Source organism: Euprymna scolopes, chromosome 9 (assembly GCF_053919585.1).
Source record: "Euprymna scolopes isolate OS-2025 chromosome 9, ASM5391958v1, whole genome shotgun sequence".
NCBI classification, from domain to species: Eukaryota; Metazoa; Mollusca; class Cephalopoda; order Sepiida; family Sepiolidae; genus Euprymna; species Euprymna scolopes.
The window spans coordinates 50,506,450-50,530,492 of record NC_136490.1 but is presented as its reverse complement, the minus strand read 5'-3'; the positions used below and the strand labels follow the sequence as shown (position 1 = coordinate 50,530,492).

The 24,043-nt window shown below is 33.2% G+C and overlaps 1 protein-coding gene and 1 pseudogene across 1 annotated transcript in view; one reads left to right on the top strand and one right to left on the bottom strand.

The window, feature by feature from the left end:
* Positions 1 to 24,043, top strand: part of LOC145284538 (thrombospondin type-1 domain-containing protein 7A-like) — a 1,985,627-nt gene that overhangs the window by 1,728,113 nt on the left and 233,471 nt on the right. The window contains exon 18 of the mRNA XM_080133436.1: positions 6,784 to 6,813. Coding sequence (XP_079989562.1) covers positions 6,784 to 6,813 — 30 coding nt within the window. The remainder of the gene's footprint in view (positions 1 to 6,783; positions 6,814 to 24,043) is intronic.
* On the bottom strand, positions 19,304 to 19,442 carry LOC145285319 (U2 spliceosomal RNA; annotated as a pseudogene).

Genomic DNA, 24,043 nt, shown 5'->3' with positions numbered 1-24,043 from the left:
CAATCTAAAAATAAGCTTAAACCAGGCTTAGGGACAAACAAATTCAACTTGCCTCCTCCCTTGAGGCTCCCATTCACAAATATCCGTGGGCTTAGAACTAATTTAGCTAATGTTGAAGCATTTCTATTAACAAATACCCCGGATATCTATATTTTATATGAATTTTCTTATTGATAAAATGTTCGGATATATCTAAAAAAAAAAATGAAAATAGAGTTGCTTCTTTTGGACTGATAAGAGGGTGATCGCCCTTGGATGTAGTAGGAGGTTAGAGGAGTTCGGTAGTGAAATCTTGAGGACGAAACACACAGCTCCGAAAACATTTCAAGGCCAGGAATTCAAGTACAAAAAAAGAACAAAAAAAAACGTGTCTCGATGAGGCACAGGCGTGTATAATACATTCGTCTGAAAAGGGAACTTTTAAAACAGGAATAAAAGTGTTGAGCACCCCTTACACTCCTCTGCACAGCTCTCAACGAGATCTATCATCATTACACATCCATGACTAATATTATAACCTCACTCGTAAGTTGCTGAATATTAGGTTGATGCAAAAATAATGTGTCTAACGTTCCCCTTCGTCCTCATATCATTTTTATGTGTTCATTTCACAGAAAATACATATTTTAAAACTCTAGTAAACACCATTTAATAAGTCAAATGACAAAAAAAAAAAAAAAAAAAGATGGAGATAAGTATCATATACGTATGAATATTTGTAATGGAAATTGAAACAAAAAAATGATGCAAAAATATTTTAGTATATCAATAATGTAAGAATAGTTGAAACAAAAAAAAATCTTCTTCGAAGGAAGACTTATTTTTTGGCTTTTTCTTCGCTTTGTTAACATTAACGGGGGAGGAGGACGAATCTTCAGTTTAGATAAAAATTGAAACCAAAGATTTTCTATTAAAATGCTGTGATTATAGATTTTGAATAGCAGCGTTTAGATAGGATAATTCAATATTATCGAAGAAGCTTAGATATGAGCATTGCTTATGAATATAAAAATCTCTAACTCGATCAAGGGAGATAATTTTGACGATGTTAGTTTTTGCAGAGAGAGTTGTTCTTCATCTCCTCTTTCTCCTTCTTCCTAAAAAAGCATTCGCAACTGATCACCCATCTAGTACTGGCCGGGCTCAACGTTACTTAACTGTGGTGATCAAACGAAAAACAGTATCACAGTAACATCGTGCCATACATGCAAAATACAGAAGACAAATGAAATCAAAGGTATCCTTCTTTTTATTCAGAATCTTTATCTAAGCAGCAGAAACATTTTTTATCATTTTACACAGCAGAGATATTTTGATGAAAGGTAGGTTAGGGTTATACAGGGGGATGATGTGGCGGTTAGGGTTATAAACGAGGATGATGTGGCGGTTGGGGTTATAAACGGGGATGATGTGGCGGTTAGGAAGACTTAAGTGAGTGCAGAGAAAAAAAAGCAGTCAAAATTTGCATGCATGCAGTGGTCCTGTTCTAACAGTGTCGGTGACTATGGCTCTACAATTTGGAGAGCCATGGTAATCTTGGGGGGACAAGTAATGACGGTAGTTTCTTTGTTTCTTTTCGTCTTGATTTGGGGGTGTATCGTATTCCTCTCCCCAATTTTTACGACTTGACGCTGTATATTTACCTAGCCTTTCCAAATTTCATGCATCTGGTACTGGCTGGCTCATCGTTGATTAACTTCGGTGATCTGTCTAGCATCGGCGGGTCAACGTCATTGTGCCATAGTCAAAAGTTATAGTCAACCAAAAAAATGTTGATTTGATTTGTCTTCCGATATTTAGCGGTTATCTATTTTTCCCATTTATTTTTCTTTCTCTAGAATACAACGAAACATTTAACATTCTTTATAAGTTAACAAATCAATCAATATCTGTCAAAAAGATTATTTTTATTTCAATAACCTTTTGTGTCTGAGACGAATTTCCAATGGAAATGGTGCCTTCATCTCTTTTTTTTTAAATATGATATTTTGGTTGTGGTACTTTATGTAGACGAGAGAACAATAACAAACAAACAACAGAAGATACTATTGTATCACTCAATGGAAAGGATTGATGACATAACTGATTAAATTTAATGAATCATACGTTAACATTGCTTCCTTAATATTTTCGTATACAACGGCTAATTTATTTGATTTTTATTTTAATTGAATACATAGAATAATTTACTATGAAAGGATTTGAAGACAAAACACTTATGCTGTGTTTCGTTAAAATGATGAAACAAAATATTTTAATTCCGTAATTTTTTCATCTTCTTAATTTTATCTTATAAACGACTAATAAGTGCACGGCTAATGTACGACAACTGCTCCAACTGATTATCTATTCTATTAATATTTAGGCACGTTATTCAAGAAAACTGGGATTCAAATATTATAAGCATCCTATATTTTTTTGTTTAGACTGTCTGACATAATACAAAGCTAAATAGACAAGATGAAACAATCAAATAAGAAAAAATTGGCTGTGAAAATAAAAATTGAATGAATTACAATATTTACTAGTTCATAAAAGAATCAAACAATGAGTTAGAATAAAAGTAAAATCCTTAACCAATATATATTTTTCATTAACATCAGTAAAAATTTTATTACAGAGGAGCATAAGTTTGAAAAGAATGCATAAAACATTTGGGACTAAAAGAGAATGAAATAGTAAATTCATGTGTTTTTTTTTTAATTGAGTTGTACTTCGTAAGAAAATATTTGCAATCCGAATCCGAATCTGAATTGATTATTGAAATCCGAAAGTCAATTTTTATTTTCATAACAAATTTTTCTTGTTTATATATATATATATATATATATAATGTGTGTGTGTATTCGTTGTTTTTTGGTAAAATAATTTTTTGCAATTATATTTCACTCTTTGAATAACATTCAACTTCCAAGTAAAAAGGATTGGTATACACAAATATAACAATACCGCATACATAACAGAATAACAGTATAGCTACATTCCAAGATCCAAATGTCTATTTTTCTCAAAAAACAGCCTTTCCAGCATATTAAAATGTCGTATAATTACATTTTCTTTAAAAAAAAATGTACCGTGTTCTTTGATATATATATATACATTTTGTCTAATATCTCAGAAAGCAAATAAAGTAATATCTGACGAAAACATATGCGCACACAAAAAAAAAAAAAACTTCTAAAATTAATTCAAATTTTAGAAGTTTTTTCTATGGTATGTTTCTTCTTTCAGTTTGATTAATTGTGCAGAATAGGAAAATAAACTTCGAATTAAATTAAGTATCAGAAGTATAGTTCAACTCATAATTTGAAATATAAAGCCTAAAGGACCTGACATTCTATTTATATATTAATAATTAACGTTAGTTTATTCGTCGTGTTGTCTCAAAGTGATAAGTGCTATTTTCATTGTTACCAATTTTATATTAGGATTTATTTATATTCGTATTTTGGAACTTTAGCAAATATGCCGTTGGAAGTCAATGCTGGTATGTTTAACTTCTTGAGGGATTATTGGTTAATTTTCATAATAAAAATTCAAATGATGTCCGACAAATTAAGGCATGACAAATGGTTCCTGCTGATTCGCTATTTGTGTGATATTTAGAAAGATCATTCGAGTAACCTAGGGTTCTTAGGAAAAGAACTATAAGAAGCAACTGATTTTGATTTAGACGGACTGACATGCATTTTTTATTGTTTTTTTTTTCTAAAATTCTTTGGAATTTGTAGTTTATTTCAGAAATAAAGGGAGGAGGATTAAAAAAACATGAGTTAAGTAAAAAAAATATTTGTTTACTTTTTCAAAATCGTAAATATTTTTTTAATAATGTTACTTTTTCATGTTTACTTATTCTTTTATGTTTACGAAGTACCTTAAATAAGCTTCCAGACGTTTTTCGTATGGACACTTTTATTGATAGTACATACATGTGACTCTATTTCCATTCGGAGTAATCTCCTCCGGTTGCAATACGCTTGTACCGTTCCACCAACTGCTGGAAGGACCCATTGAAGTCATAATGTATGAACGTGCCAATGACCCTTGTCACAGCCTTTTTCATCTACTCAGAGGCTGCCGTTAGGAGACAACTGAGGTTTTCCTTGAGCTTAAGGAATAACCGAAAGTTACAGGGAGAAAAGTCTGGATTATAGAGTGGCTGAGGAACTGTCTTGATCACAGACTATTTGACCATGATGGGCATCATCTCTGAGCACCCTTGCGAAAAATATTCATGCAAATCGTCTGCATCTCCAGTTCATCATAAATATTTGATATCAGGGTAGGAACCGTACACACAAACTATGCACTTATTGTCTCTATAGACACACTACGGTCCTTATCCATTAAATTCTTTATTTGGCCAATAAACTTTAGTGTTCTGACTTTCTTACTCCTCCGACACCTCTCATTATCTCTCACAGACTCCCTGCCCTCCTTGAATCTGTTATGCTACTCACAAACCTATGCTCGATTCATGCAAAATGGTCCAAAAGCAATCTGAAGCATTCCATACGTTTCTGTAGCATTTTTCCAAGTTTAAAACAGAATTTTATTGCATATCATTCTTCTAAAGTGGCCTCATATCCAGATTGTCACAGCTAGTAAATTTCAAAAATGCAATTAGGCTTTAGTTATGTGTATTCCAATTATTACTGTAACCAATTTTTATGATTTCAGGCTTAGATGAACAGTTAGTCATCTCATAAGATGTATAGCAATAATATACTGACAATTTTAAATGCCTGTCCAAAAAATGTCTGGAAACTTATTTAAGGCACCTCGTATGTTTTGTTTACCTCCTTTGCGGGAGGTCAGACAGGTTTTAAAAAGCCACCGTACTAACTGCAGTACACTTCCGCCTACAAAAAATACATCAGTCAACTAGAAATAAAATATACATTCTTTCTGAGAAGAGATTATCTTGCGAGTAAAGACCTCGTAGGATTGTAAATAATTCTTTTCTGTTGTTTTATTTATTAACTGCCAGAAATATTTCTGATATTTCAGACTGATGGGCCGAGATTTGAGGGAATTAAGACACGTCATTCAAGCAAGCTGGGATTTTTACGCGAATCTAGAATCAGCAGGGGTCATTTTATTGTTCCTTAATTTGTCGTACATAAATAGTAAACTGCTTCAAAGAAGTGATTAAATAGTATGTATGATTAAAATGAAACAAAGATTCCCAATAAATTTCCATTAAAAAAAAAAGTTTATTTTAATTGTTTAAATATTGTATTCAATATCTGACACTAAACATATTTGGCAATATCCTAAAACTTCCTTTGTTTGTTTAAATACGTAAATATAAAAGATAAACCTTTCGATTTCAGACACATCCGAAACATGCAATCTTAATCGAAAAATATATACAATCCTTAATTGGATGTTTATCGTCTTTTCGAATATGACATTCATAACATATCGGCCATATTTACTTCCGTTCCACAGCAGGAAGATGTGGCACAAGGTCAGAAGGTAGAGAGAGAAAGTCGAACCAGCACCCCTAAAAGATAAGCACTTTGACCTATTAAAATTGTCTCTACAGCTCAGTTGATATTCCCCAATCAGAGCGTCGCAGGCAGCAAGCAATAAACTTACTCCTATTGAAAAACGGGAGTAATGGTCTGGGAGGGTCAGTCAGCCATACCTTAGTCAATAGAGAAAAAACATTTCAACAATAGCGTAGATTCTGGGAGATTTAGGGCAGAGAAAAAACATTGACGTTTTCATTAATTTGGTCCTATGTATGAAATAGTATCCACAAACATTTTCTGAATCAGTGAAATGTTCTTTTTACTAGTAGTATGTCACTGGTTAATGGTAAACACCCTAGTGTATCGATTAATACACTATTTTTATTTTCAGATAAACAATTACATTTATTTTTACATAAATATTAACCCATTCATTCCTTAACGTCACTAAATAAATGTACTTGTACATAGACATGTTTCAATTATACCAACTATTTATGGTAGATACGAAAGTAGGAACCAAGAAGAATACCGACGAAAAGAAGTAATATATAGGAATTTGTTTATGTTGGACTTGAAGACATCCAAGTTTAGTAAGTTATATACAAATCATTTATTTGAAACAAAATATGTTGTGAAATAAAACTTTTACAAATATTTTGTTTCAAATAAATGATTTGTATATAACTTACTAAACTTGGATGTCTTCAAGTCCAACATAAACAAATTCCTGATTAACCGCCCCCTTAAGTATCAAATCTCCAATGGGATAGTATCGTAGTAATAGTTAGTATTGATTACTGTACACACAATAACCCGTATCCTCGAGTGGCTTCTGGGCCTTAATAAGTGGTGACATCCATGTAAAAAAAAAAAATAAAGAAATAAAAATAAAACAAACTTTACTTCTTTCGTTTGATATTTTCTCCGTTCCCATTTTCATAGTGATAGCCAATAATCGCTATGTCAACTAATTTAAAAAGTGTTTGTTTTTTTTCTTAAATTTCATAAGTAATACTAAATTGATTTTTACATTATTATGTTCAGCATGTCATAATTAAAAAAAAAATACAATTTTTAACCAACTGCATATGGTCTTTCCAATAGAGTTATATGCATCGGGGTCGAAATGTTTACCAATGTAAATTACGTCTTTTAAATCTTTACGCCTTTTTTTTAGTTCTATTTGTGAAATCCTCAAACTCCAAAATGCATATTTTCCAGTTTAAAAACCCACCTAAAATACAGCTAACTTATTTGCAGCACATTACTTAAATATATGCAATTTTTTTTCAATTAATAGGTCAAAATCCATGCTGTAACCCATATCACTGTAAGTTGTACACCCTCTCCTTAATGGCATATCCCACCCCTTATTCCTACACTTACTTCCCCCATCCATCTTAGAAAATGTTTCTGGGATAACAGCTTTTTTTTTGCCTCTGTTCTTTTTTGTTTCATTGCTAAAAAAAAAAGGTTGCTGCTAATAGTTTCTCCAATTAAAAAGGTATTTTTTTTCTAAAAATTTGGCTGATAACCACTAATTTCCTCTCTACATCTCTATCTACTCACTGCCCAATTCGGGAGTTTATAAAAAAAGAATTCAGATTAACATCTTTGGCATGTTTTGCATGGTATTTTTTTTTGTTCCTTTTTTTTCTATTCTTACCGGGAATTTTTTTCTTCTTTTTTTTTCTGAGGTGTCTGTGTTTTTCCTCATATGAAAAGTTTCTTTAATTCTTCATATGATAAAGTACTTGTTTATTATTTGGATTGTTGGCCGATCTAATCTCCGACATTCTTGAGGTGTACATTCCTCGCAATGGCTTTTATTGGTGAAAATAATGGTTTGGGAGTTATTTCATCAGATCATAGTCATTAGAATTGAAAATGAGTGATGCATTTGGAAATGCTGAGAGTGCCGAGTCCTTTCCATTGTATTAAATTCGTTCTGTACCGATTTGACATAATGCTTTTGCATACAGGTCTGAATTGATACAAAACAGACCGGCAAAAATTCAAAAACGTTAAAGCAAATCGATACATTTTAAATTCTAACGACTATGCTGTGTTAGAAAAAAGCAAAAAAACATTTTTCCACCATATATATATGTAATATATATATATATATATATATATATATATATATATATATATATAAAGGCAAAACGGCTGCGCGCGTTTTTGTATGTCCAGCAAAGGCTTTTATTGAGAGGGTTACTATTTTTTACAACTTTTTATATACCCCCTAGAACATAATATCTACGATCTGCGAAGGGGCGTTGTCTCTAGATTCATTTTGATCGACTTTTATACAATTCACGCTATTCCATTCTGTCACGTATTTGTTGATGTTTTTCATATAAAAGCGACACTGAATGGAAATAAAAGCGATTCGCTGGCCTTTGTGGCCAGCATGTCTTGAAGGTAATCAGCTTTGATTACTGGGGGAATACCCTTCATATCAGACAATTGATAATCATTAAGACACTGCCAGAGCTCCCCCTCTTTGGGGGGAGTTGGTTTCCCCACCAACGTGGGGAAACAACTACGCCAGAATGCCGAAAGCTTAAGTTTGGCTATAAGCCAGTTAAGTGTGTGATTTCATTTCTTTGCCTACGTGAACTCATGCAGAAAGCGAAAGTTAAGTGAATGTCAACTTTTGATCGCTAAATTAGAACGCTTTTCACTCCCTGTTCTGTTGTCGCCTAGCGGTAAAATGTCACGTTTACTTTCACTTCCTTTTATGCGTTCACGTCAAGGCTTCGGGTTTGAGCCTGCCTGCCTACTACAACTTTTTTTTTTAATACACACCTCCAAACATCCGCGCAACGCCGGGCACCCCCGCTAGACTATATATATATAAGGCAAAACGGCCACACACGTGTTTGCATGTCTAAGAAAGGCTTTTTCTGCGGATGTTCTCGAGGAGGTTACTATTTTGGAGAACTTTCCTAATACTCCTTAGATCGTAATATCTGATTTGTGAACGGACGCCATCTCTATCTTTTTAAATTTGCCTTGTTTCCAGTGTTTGTCTTTCTCGGATAAATAAAGCGAAACTGATCGAAGCAAAACACATGCGACTTCTGGCCTCCCAGGAGGTGGGGACATTTGGGAGGCGATTAGCTTTGATAAATGTGAGATAAACCCTTCATGTCACTCTTCATATCAGACAATTTTTATTCAGATGGACACTGCTAGAGTTCCCTCTGTTTCCTCACGATGTTGGGGAAAATCAGCTCCCCCCAAACAAATACAGTAGAAAGCTGAATGCTTAACTGGCCTACAGCTAGATTTCCCATTCATTTTTCTATCCACTATGGCGTAATGGTTGATATCGCTACATTTGGATGCGTTACACTTCCCGTCACGTCATGGCATAGCACTAAGATATCAGGGTTTCTTGCACTTTCTTTTCCACCTACACGTTGCGGGTTCAAGCCTTCCTGTCAGCTACCACTTTTTTTTAAACATACAAACACCCGGGCAACGCCAGGCACCCCCGCTACTTCACCAATAAAAGCTATTATCAAGATACACTTGAAGAATGTCGGAGGTTACATCGGCCAAGATGAGAACAATAGTCTGAACAAAATAAATAATACATATTATAAATCGTCATCTATAAAATTCAGAGACAAAGTTTTTTTTCATCTGATCAAATTGCAGAATCCAAAGATCTACTTATATGTACGTGTCTAAATATGGGTTCTCCACTTGTTTTGTGTCTTGCGCTTAATTATTCTACCACATTTCAGACTACCATCCTTACAAGAATTTACAAGATGCCCGAGTAAAATGCATATGAAATAATATGAATTATATAATATATATATTGTATATTAAACATCTTAATTATATAATTAACAATAATTTTTATGCATACAGACACGAGTGTTTGATGCTTACGTAATCATCAGTGTAGGGGGTAACAATCAATGCCGAATTCGAGCGAATACATTAGACAATTTAGCGCGCTCGCATGAGCGGAAATTGTAAACATTGCATACTTGACTGCCTTTTAATTACCATTCAGGAAGCAGTGTTCATCCTTAAGATATACATATAATTTTTGCTATAATTATTTTTAATACTTACAGACACTAGTATTACATCCTGTCGGACATCATTAGTGCAGGGAGTCATGATTACCGATTATATATATTTTATTTAGGTTAGACACAAAGTCCAGTGTTGGTTTGATGAAAGTGTTTCTGTGGAACGAGCTGGATTCGAACTTGGCACATCCAGGTTCTAAATCCGTATCGTTAACCACTTAGCCACCGACACCTTTCATATTAAAAGATATAAAACTGCCTATAATCTACATAATACTAACTTACGAATGTGGAATTGCCTCGGCGTATTGTATTTTGAAAATGTTACCTAATGTCGTTATCGTGTCGAATGTGAAACTCAACGTTAAATGCACGTGTTTGGCATATCGTTTAGAGTCAAACTGTGGTATCTGATGATACAATAATATTTGGGGTCTGACTTAAAATATATCACAAATTCCTTCACAGTTTTTGGAGAGTAGAATCCTCAGAACCAGAAATACTCTGAAATAACATTAACCAGATTACTTTCGGTGTATGTTTCAGTTTAAACAAAGGTTACACAATAAGGTCTGTGTTTATACCCCATATCCATATATTAGAAATATGTCGCAAACACTGACATGAGATTTTAAGATGGACTTGCTGTAAGCAAATATAATCTGAAAGAACAGACGGATCCGATTGTGGAACTTTTGTGAGTCCCGCTTATATAGAACATTTTTATAAGTCTTGTGGTGCCAAGCTTTTCTGAAGACGTCAGTTGGAAAATTTAAACTAACGTTTAATCTCCAGAATTTTAAAAGACAAAAACTCTTTTTGTCATATTTTGAGAGTCAATCTATTATATTAGTAATTATTATAGGGATTTGTTTCTATGAATTTATGCTTGTGGATTATTCAATGTACATTTAACATGATTTGCTATTTAACACTTAGCACGAGTTAATTTCGACATGTAATGTATAATTAGTTGAGAAGGGGGGGGCTTGACGCGTCGTAAAATACATTTAAATAGATTTTAATTAATGCCGATTTCGTATTAAGTATTACAGAGCCCATTCTGTATCGAATATTATATCGTATCATATACATAGTAGTGATTTCAAAAGATAATTTTTTTTTTTGTTTCGATTATAGCATCGAAGTCATTTTTTAACACTTAAGTCGCGTCTCCTACCGATGTAACTATCGAGAGATGAATTAGAAAGATTTGATATTAAACGACTTGAAGAAATAAATTGAATTTGGGCATGCGCAGGAAGAAGTAAAATATGTCGGAAAGTTGAAATGAACAGTTTGCATTTCAGCTTGCTGATATATGTCTGTATGCGTTATTCATCCATCCAAACTCGTTATGATTGGAATTAACAGGAAATAGCAATGTTAGGTGACCAGAAGTTTAAGAGTTTGTCTTTCTATGTATAAATATTTAACAGATAGACACACACACATCTACTGTTTTATTTATATAAATATTTTTCTGATTAACTATTAGCATCTTTAGCACTTGAAACTGCCTTGAACAGAAATAATGTTTGTAGTCTGCCCTTAGCATAGAATGATAAATGATACTTTTAAGTGTATTTAGAAACAGACTTAAAGATACGAAGAGAAGAAATATATCTCTTTCCAGTTCTTGTGAGATTTACATCCGGGTACTAACACTTATTTACGAAAACGATAAGATTCTAAAATATGAGACGAAAGCTTTTATTTCAAAAGGTAATATTTAAAAAAAAGTACCTTTTTTGCTCGATTGGCAGAGTGTCAGACGTTTTTGGTCATGGTTCATAGTGACTGGCGTCCAGATTTCAATTCTTGGGGTTGATGCACTTTCTACATATATTGATAATCATAAAAGCAGCTCAATATTGCTTTTAGTAGTGGTCTGTAATAATTTGTGGAATAATTTGCGATGTCTAGCCACACTGATAATTTGGAAGCATTTATTGAGCATCACCATCATTGTATTCACTTACGCAAATAGTCGGTCCTGGATATGACCTTAAACTATATCCGATGGTGAGGCCCCAGCTTGTGGGTTTTGGGGAGTGTAGAGCTATCCTTTCATTGCCATTGTTCCTAGGTCCACTCTGACCCAGAATGGTAGTACTTGTTAGGATCCCAACTATGGGTTAAATAGAAACCGACTTGAAAAGAAAACCAAACAAACAAACAAAAAACAATTATATTCTATTAAAAAATTGTTCAAAATCACTGGATTCGGCATTAAATAACCTAAAAATGGTTGATATGCCGTAAAACTAACACAAGTGGTAGAGTTTTCCTTCCTTACATTACGTCACTCCATTTGATGGGGTGTATTTTTATTTGGAATAAATTCACATCACTCGTTGCTAGGATGTTGACTTTCCGGCTGTCCAGTCATAAACTCAATAGTCTGACACCAAGAACAACGATATTTTTTCCTTCCTACCACAGCGAAATGTGTTACAAGGTCGAAATATAAGAAGTTGATGGTTTTTGAAAGTCCAATTTGGCTCTATTAAAAAAGCCATGAACAGACCTATTAGCATTTTCGGCTTGGAGCACCTCGGCCGATAAGCAATAAACCATCCCGTCCCCACAGGCAAGGTGGTAATGCTTGAGAAGATTCACCTGCTGGTACTGAGCCGGACCACATCTCACCCCCACAGAAAAGAACTTGATAGTCTCATGGAGCGTAACAGTGATTGCTGAAGCAAACCATCAGCCGTTATGATTTTGATGTCTATTATATATATTTGATTTATTTTAAGGGTAGAATTCCCCTTTCAAAATGAATGTAGATGTAAATGTAACGCCTTAGTATTTAATATACTGCTGCATGCTATGTTAGTTATCCCTAGTCCGGGCAACTTTAAATAATACTAGAAGGATTACCAAAAGTAGAACTGAAAATTAACCTCTCCTATTTTGAATGTTCAAAATAATATATTTCATTGTAAAACCACGGATATTAATCGATTTCTTTGCGTTTATGAAGAGTGTGGTCATACAACACTACTTTATACAGTCTTTCATAAAACCATTGTAATGTGCAAGATAGGTAAAGCTGTAATACTCAGCATTGACTTGTCTGCGTTCGATTATCTAATATATCCTCTTTTCACATTCCCAAACTGTAAGGGTGTATCTGTAACCCAATCTACACTGGTTGCATTAAAAACGTGCAGTTTACGCAGTGCTACAGCATATGGTGCTCCTCTTCATTTTCAGATGGCTATGGCGGTTTTGTAGTCCAATCTACACTTATTGCACAAAAGATGGTAGGCAAAGCATTCATACATCATATGATTCTTCTCTCTACATTCCCAGATCGTTCAGTTGTATCTGTGTTTCTTGCTTTATTGCAGGTCATAATTTTGTTAATAACTCCAATAATATTAATCATAAAAAAATTGAAATTTTTCACACTGATAGAGTACTCCTAATAAGAAGATAAGCTACCAAATGATATTTCAAAAGTTATAGGCATTTATGTTTTTTGCTGCCATTTTCACTGTTTCTCGCTTTATTGCAGGTTTGTAAAGATACAGTTTAAAGGTAATAAAGCCATAATTTAGCTTATCAAACTTATTGTTACTTACCATTTAATTTATTGAATAAAAGATGAATGAAATGTAAGAAAGAATTCAGCAGATATGTACCACAAAACCAAATCATTTATGTAACACAAAACCAAATCATTTATCAACATAATTCCCATGCCTTGTCATTGGCTTAAGCAGTTTGCTATTAACAGATGAAGTCAATCCATTGATTTAAGAAAGTGTTATGGAACTTACAACTTACAACAAGAATTTTATTCAAGAGGGCGTCTTTTGATGTAAATTGTTGTCCTTCATAAACCTCCCTATTCAAAACTGACCAGAACTGCTCAATTGGGTTTAATTCAGGTGAACAAGGCGACCAATTCATGAGTTTCGCGCTTGATATCCAGAGATGCGAGGAAGGAAGTCATAGACTTGGCTGCATGCGATGGAGCCTTGTCGTGCATAAAATCTGTGACGTCGACGAAATAAAGGCAGGTCGTACAACCAAGGGGACAAATTCTCACAAGTCAAACATACATAGTTTTTAGATGAGTTTCACACCTTTAGGCACTCGAAAAGGTCCTAATAATGTATCACCTATGATACCCGCCCAAAACATAATACCCCAGCCTCCTTCTTAGCGACAAACATGATATGAGATAGCGGCTCTACTAGGACTCCAAACTTTAGCCCATCCATCTGGACCATCAAGTGTAGCTCTAGCTTCATCTGTGAACAAAACCTGTTGAAAGTATGTTTTCATGTATTTTTCTGCCTATGTAATACGTTTTTTTGTTATGAGTTTGATTTAAGGGGGGGGGATCTGGAAATGGGCTTCACGCTCCTGGCCATTTCATTCAAGACACTACATCTTGTCTTTCTGGACAGCAAACGAATGCCAACTTTGGTTAAAATGGAAGCGCTGGTGCCATTTGGTTCCCTATTGACCTGCCTGCATATTTCACGCATATCACGAGGGAAAATGCTTCTTCTTGTGCCCTTATTTTTTCATGACGTGGCATTAGGCTTCTCCACAAAAGACACCAAGGTTCTCATATTCCCAGTTTCTTGGCTTAATCCAAAAGAGTCAGTCCCTCTGTAAGGTCTGTTAAAATCCTCTGCTTTTCAGTAGCAGTCAAACGTCCTTTTTTTAGCATTTTCACAAACCTGCAATAAAGCGAGAAACAGTGAAACTGGCAGCAAAAAACAAGCTACCAAAATATATCATATAGATTTGAAAGATTTCAAAAGTTATAGGCATTTATCTTCTTTGTGTAAAATTCAATAATATTAATCATAAAATTTTTTAAGTTATTAACAAAATTAGGATCTGCAATAGGTAACCCATATAAACTGTGTTTCTCGCCCTAAGAAAGAACATACAAGACTATTAAATCGTATAGTTCTCTTTACATTCGTAGATGATTAGGTCGATTTTGTAGCCACATTTGGTTACAACAGCTTTTGATCGGCCCATTCCGGTTCTCGTGCAGATAAATATTCATCATTTGTCCCATGCTGTTTCTGAGCCAAGCGCTAATGGATTCAGAAGGACGAATTTTTTTTTTAGTAGGAAACACATGAATTTTGAAAGGAATAAAATTTAAATATTTACAATGAAAAATTTAATTCGCTTATCCATTTACTCTTTTCCTTAGAAAACTTTTTCCACGCACATAAAACAAACAACTTGATACAAACTATTAAAAGATTAATATGATGAAACTCAACTTATACTAGTTTTAATCTTTTAATGTTCAAGTTAAGGAGTGGAGAGAATAGTGAGGGAGTGGTGTCATCTTAGACATCTAAATAGGGAATTATATTTCTCGTTACTAGATTCGTACTTGAGTCATTGGAACGTACAATCAAGGAGTTGGCTCCAGATCTCTTGAGAGCATCACCAGACTTCTCCACGCCATTGTGGTGGATAGATTGAAAGTAAAATATTTAAATAAAGAAAGATGCGTATACATTGATTATTCTATCGTGCTGAAGTGCACATCTATCAACTCATAAAGTCATTTTCTTTGTTTTGATTTGTTATTTTACTTTGACTTTTGTTGCACAATGAAAAACGCCGTTTTGGGGGATTTTGAGCTCCCCATATTTAAATCTTGTGTCTAACCTTTTTCTGTAATCACGAGAAGACACGTAGAATACAGACGAGGATGTTGTTGCCTCAAAATCTTAGTGTCACATCATAAGGCCAAGTTGTTTATAGAATCATCAGTAATGCCAAAGCAATCACGGTTAATAAGTGCGTTGAATGGGACAAAGGTCAAATCAACTTGACTGACACCAAGATCTAATAACAATTTCCGTTTCTTTCTTTTTGGTATGTATTCATGTTTCCCTCTCTCTCTCTCTCTCTCTCTCTCTCTCTCTCTCTCTCTCTCTCTCTCTCTCTCACCACAAGATTAGCAACTGGTGTTTTTCTTAGCATGAGAACGGGCATATCCTAGCCAACATGCATATGACTTGCATATGTTCATTTCAAATTACAAAAATGGATATTATATATTTATATATAAAAATATGTGCTGTTTCCTTCTTTTAGACAAACATTCTCTTTCAGCATGACTGTTTCCTTAGCTAAGATAATTCTCCAAAGAGAATTAATGATGCTTAAAAGCCGTCAAGCTTACGGGCAGCATTAACTCCTTCATTTAAAAGAGTGTGCGCCTATCGTTTACAACCAAGAAGCTGATAGTGCTGTACAAAGACGAAAAGACTAATTCCAAGAGACGTCTGCATGGTAGACTAATTTTACCATTACTATCGTTCGTGAAGTATTCTTCAGTCAGTTGTGATACTATGACTCATTTTCTCTAAATGAAATGAGTCAAAGAGAACTTAGAACAATAAAAAGAAATAGGAAGTGAAGTTAATAAAAAGATGACAGGGATTCTTTTGTAAGATATCTCACAGTCAGTAATCAGGAGTCTTCAAGAAGGTGAGTTTCTTTTGATTATCGATCAGTCTGAGACAAAGACAGGATTTTTAGGATTTCCCCTGCCGAGTTAATAAATTTCAGAGTTTGCAAGAGTTTAGAACAGTAGACGACAGGCTTGCAGCTTGGATGTCCCCCAAGAGAGATCGGAGAGATTAGAATCAAAGTTCGGCGACAGTAGATTCAGCCAAGGCCAATCCAACCAGACAGCTAGCAACAACCAACTTCTGGGGTTCCTTTTCCTACGCAACGTGACAATATAACATATACGCCCAGAGCTCAACCTAGTTATTGTTGTTTTATTGAAGCACAACCACGGAGCTGATCAAGCAACAATGTCAATACAATCTGAGCATGAAGCAATGAACATATTAGGCAAAATATGCATGGCAGACCGACCTGCCTTAACTGCGCATTCCTTTTTCCCTTATTGATTTTGTTGTGGCTTTTACTGTTTGCTTTTATTATTGAACGGTTTTGTTGGTCTTTCTCGGAAAAGGTGTGATCATATTGATAGGTAATCGAACAGGTGTTAAAAACGGTTTTCTTTCTCGAATTCATTTCTGGAACATTTCCAAATGCAGAAGTTAATCAAATATCTGAGATGACGCATTTGTGTTTGTTGATTTTTACTTGTTCTCAGTTTTATCTTAAACAAGCAAGGTTCCCTAGTGTTACCTGGGTAGTGTGTGTGTATGTATATATTTTTTTTTCTGAGGAAATATACTTTATTCACTTAAATAAGGATCGGTATATAAAAGGGAAATATAAGAAGCATATAATGAATGAATGACAAAAGTCTACATTCCAAATTCCATAGTGTTGGTCATCTTACAATCAAAATGCCAACTGAATTAAAGGAATAAGTTGTAAGATGGTCAACAGCATGCAATTTGGAATATATACTTTTGTCATTTATTCATTATATATATATATATATATATATATATATATAGAGAGAGAGAGAGAGAGAGGAGACAATAAGAGTGGAAAATGAATTCACAAACACTATATATTGGAAAAATTTAGTTGGGGGATAAATGGGACTCTTTATATCAAGGTATTCCGAAGCTTAATGCTTCTCATCAGAAGAGTAGATAAGGTGCAAATGTATGTATATCCTTATTAAATAAATGACTCATTCTATACTTCCCAATATATAGTGTTTGTGAATTCATTTTCCACTCCTATTGCCTCCTATATGAGCTCCATTGGAATTGGTTGAGCTTTATATTATCCCAATAAGTCTCCTCTTATAGAATTGAATTTACTCTCTTCTTCTATCTACCCTCGTTATATATATATATATATATATATATATATATATATATATATATATATATATATAGTGATTCAATGAAATTAAAAAAACCTTTATTTAAGTCAAGGATTTTTTATTATTCCAAGTAAGACAAAGAATACTGTACAAAGTTTATCTCCTTACCCTATAGGGTTTCGATGCCTACCATCTCTTCAGAGGAGAAAATATTAGCAAATAGGGTGAATACCGTTATATCTATTTGCTAAACTCAGTTAATTATGATTTTCCATATTTAAAAATTGATTAAATAGAAGTCACATAGCGGGGGAAATTAAAGAAACGGATACAAAGGTTTAGTTCCAAATTGCACGGTAAAATCCAAGGTAACTGTCCTTTAAAGCAGTGAGGTAATGAGATCCAAGCTGTATATTGGGTAATCTACATCATAGGGTAGAAATGCAAGTCGGGCATATTTTTGGAGTAATTATTCTTTTATAATTTGCTTTATTTGCTTTATCCTGTATATTGAGCAATTCCTATTTAGATGGGATAATACATAGAAGATTTACAAAATATTACTGGTCGTAATATTCTAATCACAGGTTTTCATTCCAGCTGATTGTTGGATAAATCTATTCGGAATATATATATATATATATATATATATATATATATATATATATATATATATATATATATGAGACATCATTAGTATTGTTTATTATATATCTAATTATTATTAACATTAAAAATATTAGCAGAAAAATATAAACAATTCACATCATTCCAGTAATAGACCTATTCCAGATAATTTCATTTCATAGGTTAAATTAGTGACATTTGTTTTTTAGAAATCAAATTCTATTTTGAAAATAACACAGGTATTGTAAGTAATCCGTATTAAAACGTAAAAAATATTTGCTTAGTTTACCAAACACTTCTAAAAAGTCAAAGTAGAAACAATTTATTTATCATAACGCTGACAATAAAATTCAGTATTCACATTTCATACTTCTATTTGCAGAGTAGTCTTTTAATGTTTTTGCTAAATTTCCGTTCTATTATTATTATTATTATTATTATTATTATTCCTCCATTAACTTCACAGTATTTCGATGTTTTAAACTGGTTATACCAAAGCTAGTGAGGATAGTCAAAGAGTCAATTAGATGGTAAACACCTGGCGGAGAATGTTTGCTGAGCCAAGCAGAGCTGACTTCTGGAGTACGGTGATGTTATATCTGATTCCCAAGGAGTTCATCTGTTTCATAAGATAATCAGGAATTTAGCCAAGCGCATTATTGGCACGATGGAAGTTTTCTTATTCCACAATCTAGCAATACCCGCTCTCAGTTTCTGGTAGTTCCGTAGTAGTTTCTCATTCTTCTTGCCTGTTGATATTGTTTGGGCAAGCCATATCAATAATTTGGCATTCATTCTTCTTATTATTATTATTGTTGGTATTATTTAATCACTAAGAGTAATCACACAGGCCATCATCAAAGATTTCTCTGAGAACAACTTATCTGGAGTCTAAATGACAACGAGTCTCCCCAGATTTCAGTACTCTCCACCTCTTTCGATTATTGTTATTATTATTATTATAAATAGAATAGATGCTACATTTTCGTATTTAAAAAATAAATACTGTATAAAGTATCAATGCAGATATTTTTTATAAATTGTATGCTTCACAAAGTGAAAACAGATTTTGATAGTATTTAAAAAAGACCGATAGCCATTAGTCGCGTGCTCTCAAGTAATGAATGAATGCGTGAATGTAGGATTGACATGAAATTCTTAAAGATAAGCTAAAATGACCGAAAAATGGGCTGAAATGACTTAAATAAATAAAAAGTAAATGACTTAGAATGACTTTAATGAACTTAAGGATGAATTGAATGACCTTTAGAATGACTTGAATGCTTAAAAAATAACTGGAATCCTTCAAAAACAACTTGAATGATCTGGAGAATGACGTGAATGGCTTTGAGACTGACTGGTTGTAAAGTGGGTGATCATTTTACATTAAATTAATGCCGAAAAGTGATCCCCCACTTTATATCACAAAGTTACAAACATAAGTACAGCATTGTAGTAAGAACAGATATTACACTTTGATCTTGGCCAAAAGGCCAAGAAAAGGAGTATTTATTTGCTCCCCTACCGAGCAAATTAGGCACAAGGCCGATTTTTTATGTGAGGAGTGAAGGGAAAATGGGGACCAACTCCCCGGGGAGTAGGGGAGCTGGATAGTGACAATTGGTATGAAGGGTTGCCCCTACATTGACCAAGGTCTTAGATGTGGGGCTGCCCCCACATATGGTCTTTGCTTGCAGTACTTGCCGGAACAGATGCTACACTTCGATCTTGGCCAAAAGGCCAAGAAAAGCTTAAAAAGCTAAGAACAGCATCTATTAACAACAGACCTTTGATCTTAACCAAAAAGGCCAAGCACAAACGTGTTACCGACTGACAAGGAAGAATAAAAAGAATTTGTCGAGCAGAAAAGTTTTGGGCCAAGTTTATGTTTCTTTACAATAGTTAAATCTTCTTTCACAATCATTATTCTATCTAGATTTTAATATTATAATTTAGATTTTAGAAAATGTTTCAAATGTAAGACTTAAGCTTAAGAAATTTAAATTCAGAGAATCTTGTTTCATGAGAGTGTAATGATTACAAATGAAATTCAATGTAAATCTGAAATATTTGGGATATTTCCAGTTTAAACATTTAAATAACTAACATTAGAATATATCTAATGAATTTTCGAGCAGAATACATATTCCTAAAGAATTCTCGAGTAGGATGTTTACCCCATTTTTTAATAAAACTAACATCTAAATATAGTCTACATTACAACCCCTCACGTCTAGCAGCAGTGTTCCAAAATTCATAACGATCGGTTAATTAGGTTCGGAATGAATTCTGTACACAAGCATCTATAAACCCATGCACATACCTGACTATATATAAAAAAAATACGAGTACTTGAATCCAGGCCAAAAAGAAATTTAATATTGTTGTTTATTTTTTCTTTGTTTTATTTTTCTGCATCTGTAATTATTAGAAAAGTAAACTGGAATCTTTACTTGTTTTAACGTTATAGTTAAGGATTATATTCATATTTAACATTAAAGAACTTTAGATATATTTATCACAGTAATTCATCCCGTACATCTACATTTTTATGTAAAATAGTTAAATTTGATCTAAATTCAAATTATGACGTTTCTGAATTTTTGAGATGAGGATTGGTTATTTGTATTATTATTCATCGGACTACTGTTCTCGTCTTGAGTGTGATTTTCACAACGTTTCGGTCGATGTAATCTCCGACCTTCTTCAGGTGTATCTTGTCGAACTTGGGAATGTTTCTGTCAAACTTTGGAGAGAATTTTAAGCAGACCCGTGGCACAGTGGTTAGAGTATTGGGAAAAATCAATTGTAAAAGTGATATTCTCCTGGAGGTATTGCATAGTTATCTCTAATATCTAGTCAGACTTAACGTTATGTGATCATCTAGTTGTTCTGTCTATTTGTTCATATGCTGTTGTGTGTGTGTGTATCATATCATGTATTTTCGGACATACCTTCTGCGTCGTCGATGTTGGTCCATCTGGTAGCATCTCGTGCCTTGGAGGGGAGACCTGGTACCTGTTTTGGACGAAGATTCATTTCACTCCAAGACAAGGAATCGGTTTTATAGTTTATTTCACTTTCCAGATGTCTCGCAGAAAGAATGGAAAATGAATCTCTGGCTTGCATGGTTTCTCTTAGTCTCGTTTCTACACACGTCAGCGTCCCCCCCCCCACCCCGTGAAGAGGAGGAGACAACGGTGAAACCGTCCGTTCTCTTCTAAGTCTAAACCAAATCTCCACGATTCAGCTAACCTAATCACGTGACTCACATGCAATCCGATCAGCTGACGCTGACTTCCGGTCAACGTGTCTCAATATAATTTACACATCTCCCTCTCTCATTCTCGCCATTCTATAACAAAGGTTGAAAGTTCAATCCTCAGTGTGGGTGACCGAAAAATACATTTACGAATTACTTATGACGTCTATCCATTCATGGCTGATACAACAAGAGCACACTACCCCCGTGAAGTAAATAAAGGGTTCTGCTCGAAATTCTGTCCAAATTTCCGAGTTCGACAAAAACATTCCTAAGTTCGACAAGATACACTTGAAGAAGGTCGGAGGTTACATCGACTGAAATGATGTAAAAATCACACTCACGATGAAAACAGTAGTCCATTGAATAATAATACAAATTCAAATTATGTTTGCTTATTATTAATTAACCCATTAAAGGAAAAAAAATTGGCACAATTAAAATCAGCATATCTTTTACAGAGTTTATATTGCTGATTCAAAATATCGCTGACGAAATTATAATTAGAATTAGTTTAATAAGTCTAAATAAAAGTCAATTAAACAACGTAATGGCTTCTACAATTTATCTCGTTAGCAGAACACTAATACTAACTGAACAAAACTGGAGTTTTAATTAAAACCTATTTCATACCAAATTGCCAACAAAACTATGTAAGTTTGATATTGATAAAAAGAAAGCATTGATTTCCTATGAAAAATGCACCACATATTTTGAATTCGAACATGCATGTTACTTTTGAAAAAACAACGCAAAATATTAGTTTCATGACATAGACGCTCCATGTAGATTCAAATATCGAGTTGCATGCATTTATATAAATCAGTTACAGTTTGCAGATTGAAAAATAGAAAAGCCGTTATTTAAAGTTTTATTTCCATTGTATATATATTTATCAGTATCACAAGTATTGAAACCCCTTGGAAGCTGTACATTTAGTATTGGAATATAATCACTGGCACAAGGAATACAAGAGAGAATTCTTCTCTATTTTAACAAAGAAATATTATACTAGCACGCCCTTCGGCATTGCCCGGTCATAAAATACGCTTAAATATGATATAATAATAAATACAAAATCTACATTTATCAAAATATCATACTGGACCCAATCTATATTAATGATTTGAAAAGTTAAAAAACAAAGAAATGACTCGAACTCCACCACCGAGAATCGAAGCCAAAACGTTTAGCTTACGATTTACTTTTTCTATTGACGTTAATGCCTGACCTATGAAGACATGTTTGCCGAAAAGCTAAAAATTTGAACATGAATCAATAGATATTACGTTACGCATGCATATTTGTAATGACATCGTTCAACCTTTACCTGGCAAATTCCATTTTTTTAATTTTCACGCTTTTGCACCAATCATTTTCCGGCTAAAGTTTCGCATAGGTTCTGATAACCTATATATTAAGTTTCATGTCTGTAGACAGAGGAGTTTGGTAAACAAAATTTAAAAAAATATATATATATACGCATACATAAATATAAATAGAAAGAGGTTTGTGTTTACTATAACCTTTTTACACAAGTATAAATCATGTGTAATTCTATTCATGCAGATATTCTACATAATATGATGATCATCCCATCAGAAAATCGAAAAACTAGTAGGTAATCAATTAAAATGAATGTTTAAAAGAATATGATTATTAGCTAGATCTTTTGAAGACGAATGCAATTCAGCGAGACATTTATAACAAAATTTTTATTTTCTTTTGAAATAAATAGAAAAATAGTTCTTAATATGAATATCAATGCACAAAAAAAATCATAAGAGTGTGTGTGTATATTTTTTTTTTGAGGGAATTAGATCTAGTGTCCAAAGAGAAGAGGATATTTTAATGTATTAGTAAATGTATTAATACTATTAAAAGATATTGTAGATATATAATAAGCTCAATAGGTACAAATATCCTAGAGCTATTTTGATATTGAGTAAACTGATTCATAATTTTGAATTGAAAAACAGTTTCATAAGGAAAAAAGAACATAAGTTTCAAAAGAAAAAAGAAATAAAATCATTTTCAATTCAAAATTATGAATTATTTTACTTATATATATATATATATATATATATATTAGTAGGGAGTATGTGTCCAACAAAATTAAAGTGTTTAAAAAAATAAATGGTAATAGCTTCACTTATTTAAATAATCTGTTATCAAATAATTTCCCTTTTAAAAAGTTTATTTCAATTGTTTAATAGCACATGTTTTCAGCAAGTATTGTTTTGTATAAAAATTGTGTAATTTAGAAAAAAGCGTGGATTCAATCTGCTTATTGAAAGTTTAGTGTTTGTATGCACATGTACCGTGTAGATTTCATCCTTTTTCCTGTCTGAGTCATCATTAATAGATGTTGGATTATGCCAATTGAGTTTATTGTAGCGTGTTTATTATTTGATCAAGGTTTTGATAAAGAATTAGGAGTATCAAAGTGATTAGATTTTTTGTAGGCTAGAGAGTCAACTATAAGTAACTATGTAATTTTATTTCAACATAGTAAATGAAAACTCAGAGAAATAAATGTGTATATATATATATATATATATATATATATATATATATATATATATATATAGTTCATTATAAGTAATATCATATAGTAGTATATTATTTGTTTTTTGCGATACGTCTTGAATGAATTCAATTATTTACGAAAGTGCATTTTTACCTATACGCAAGTTGGGAATAATTTTCCCTTTAACCAATTTGGTACTCCCACATAGGGAGCGGCATATATATTATTTTTAAAATATAATTATCCACTGACACGAAAAACTATCCATCTTGCTAGATTCAGCCACTCTCATGAGTCGTAGACGACGAAACACGT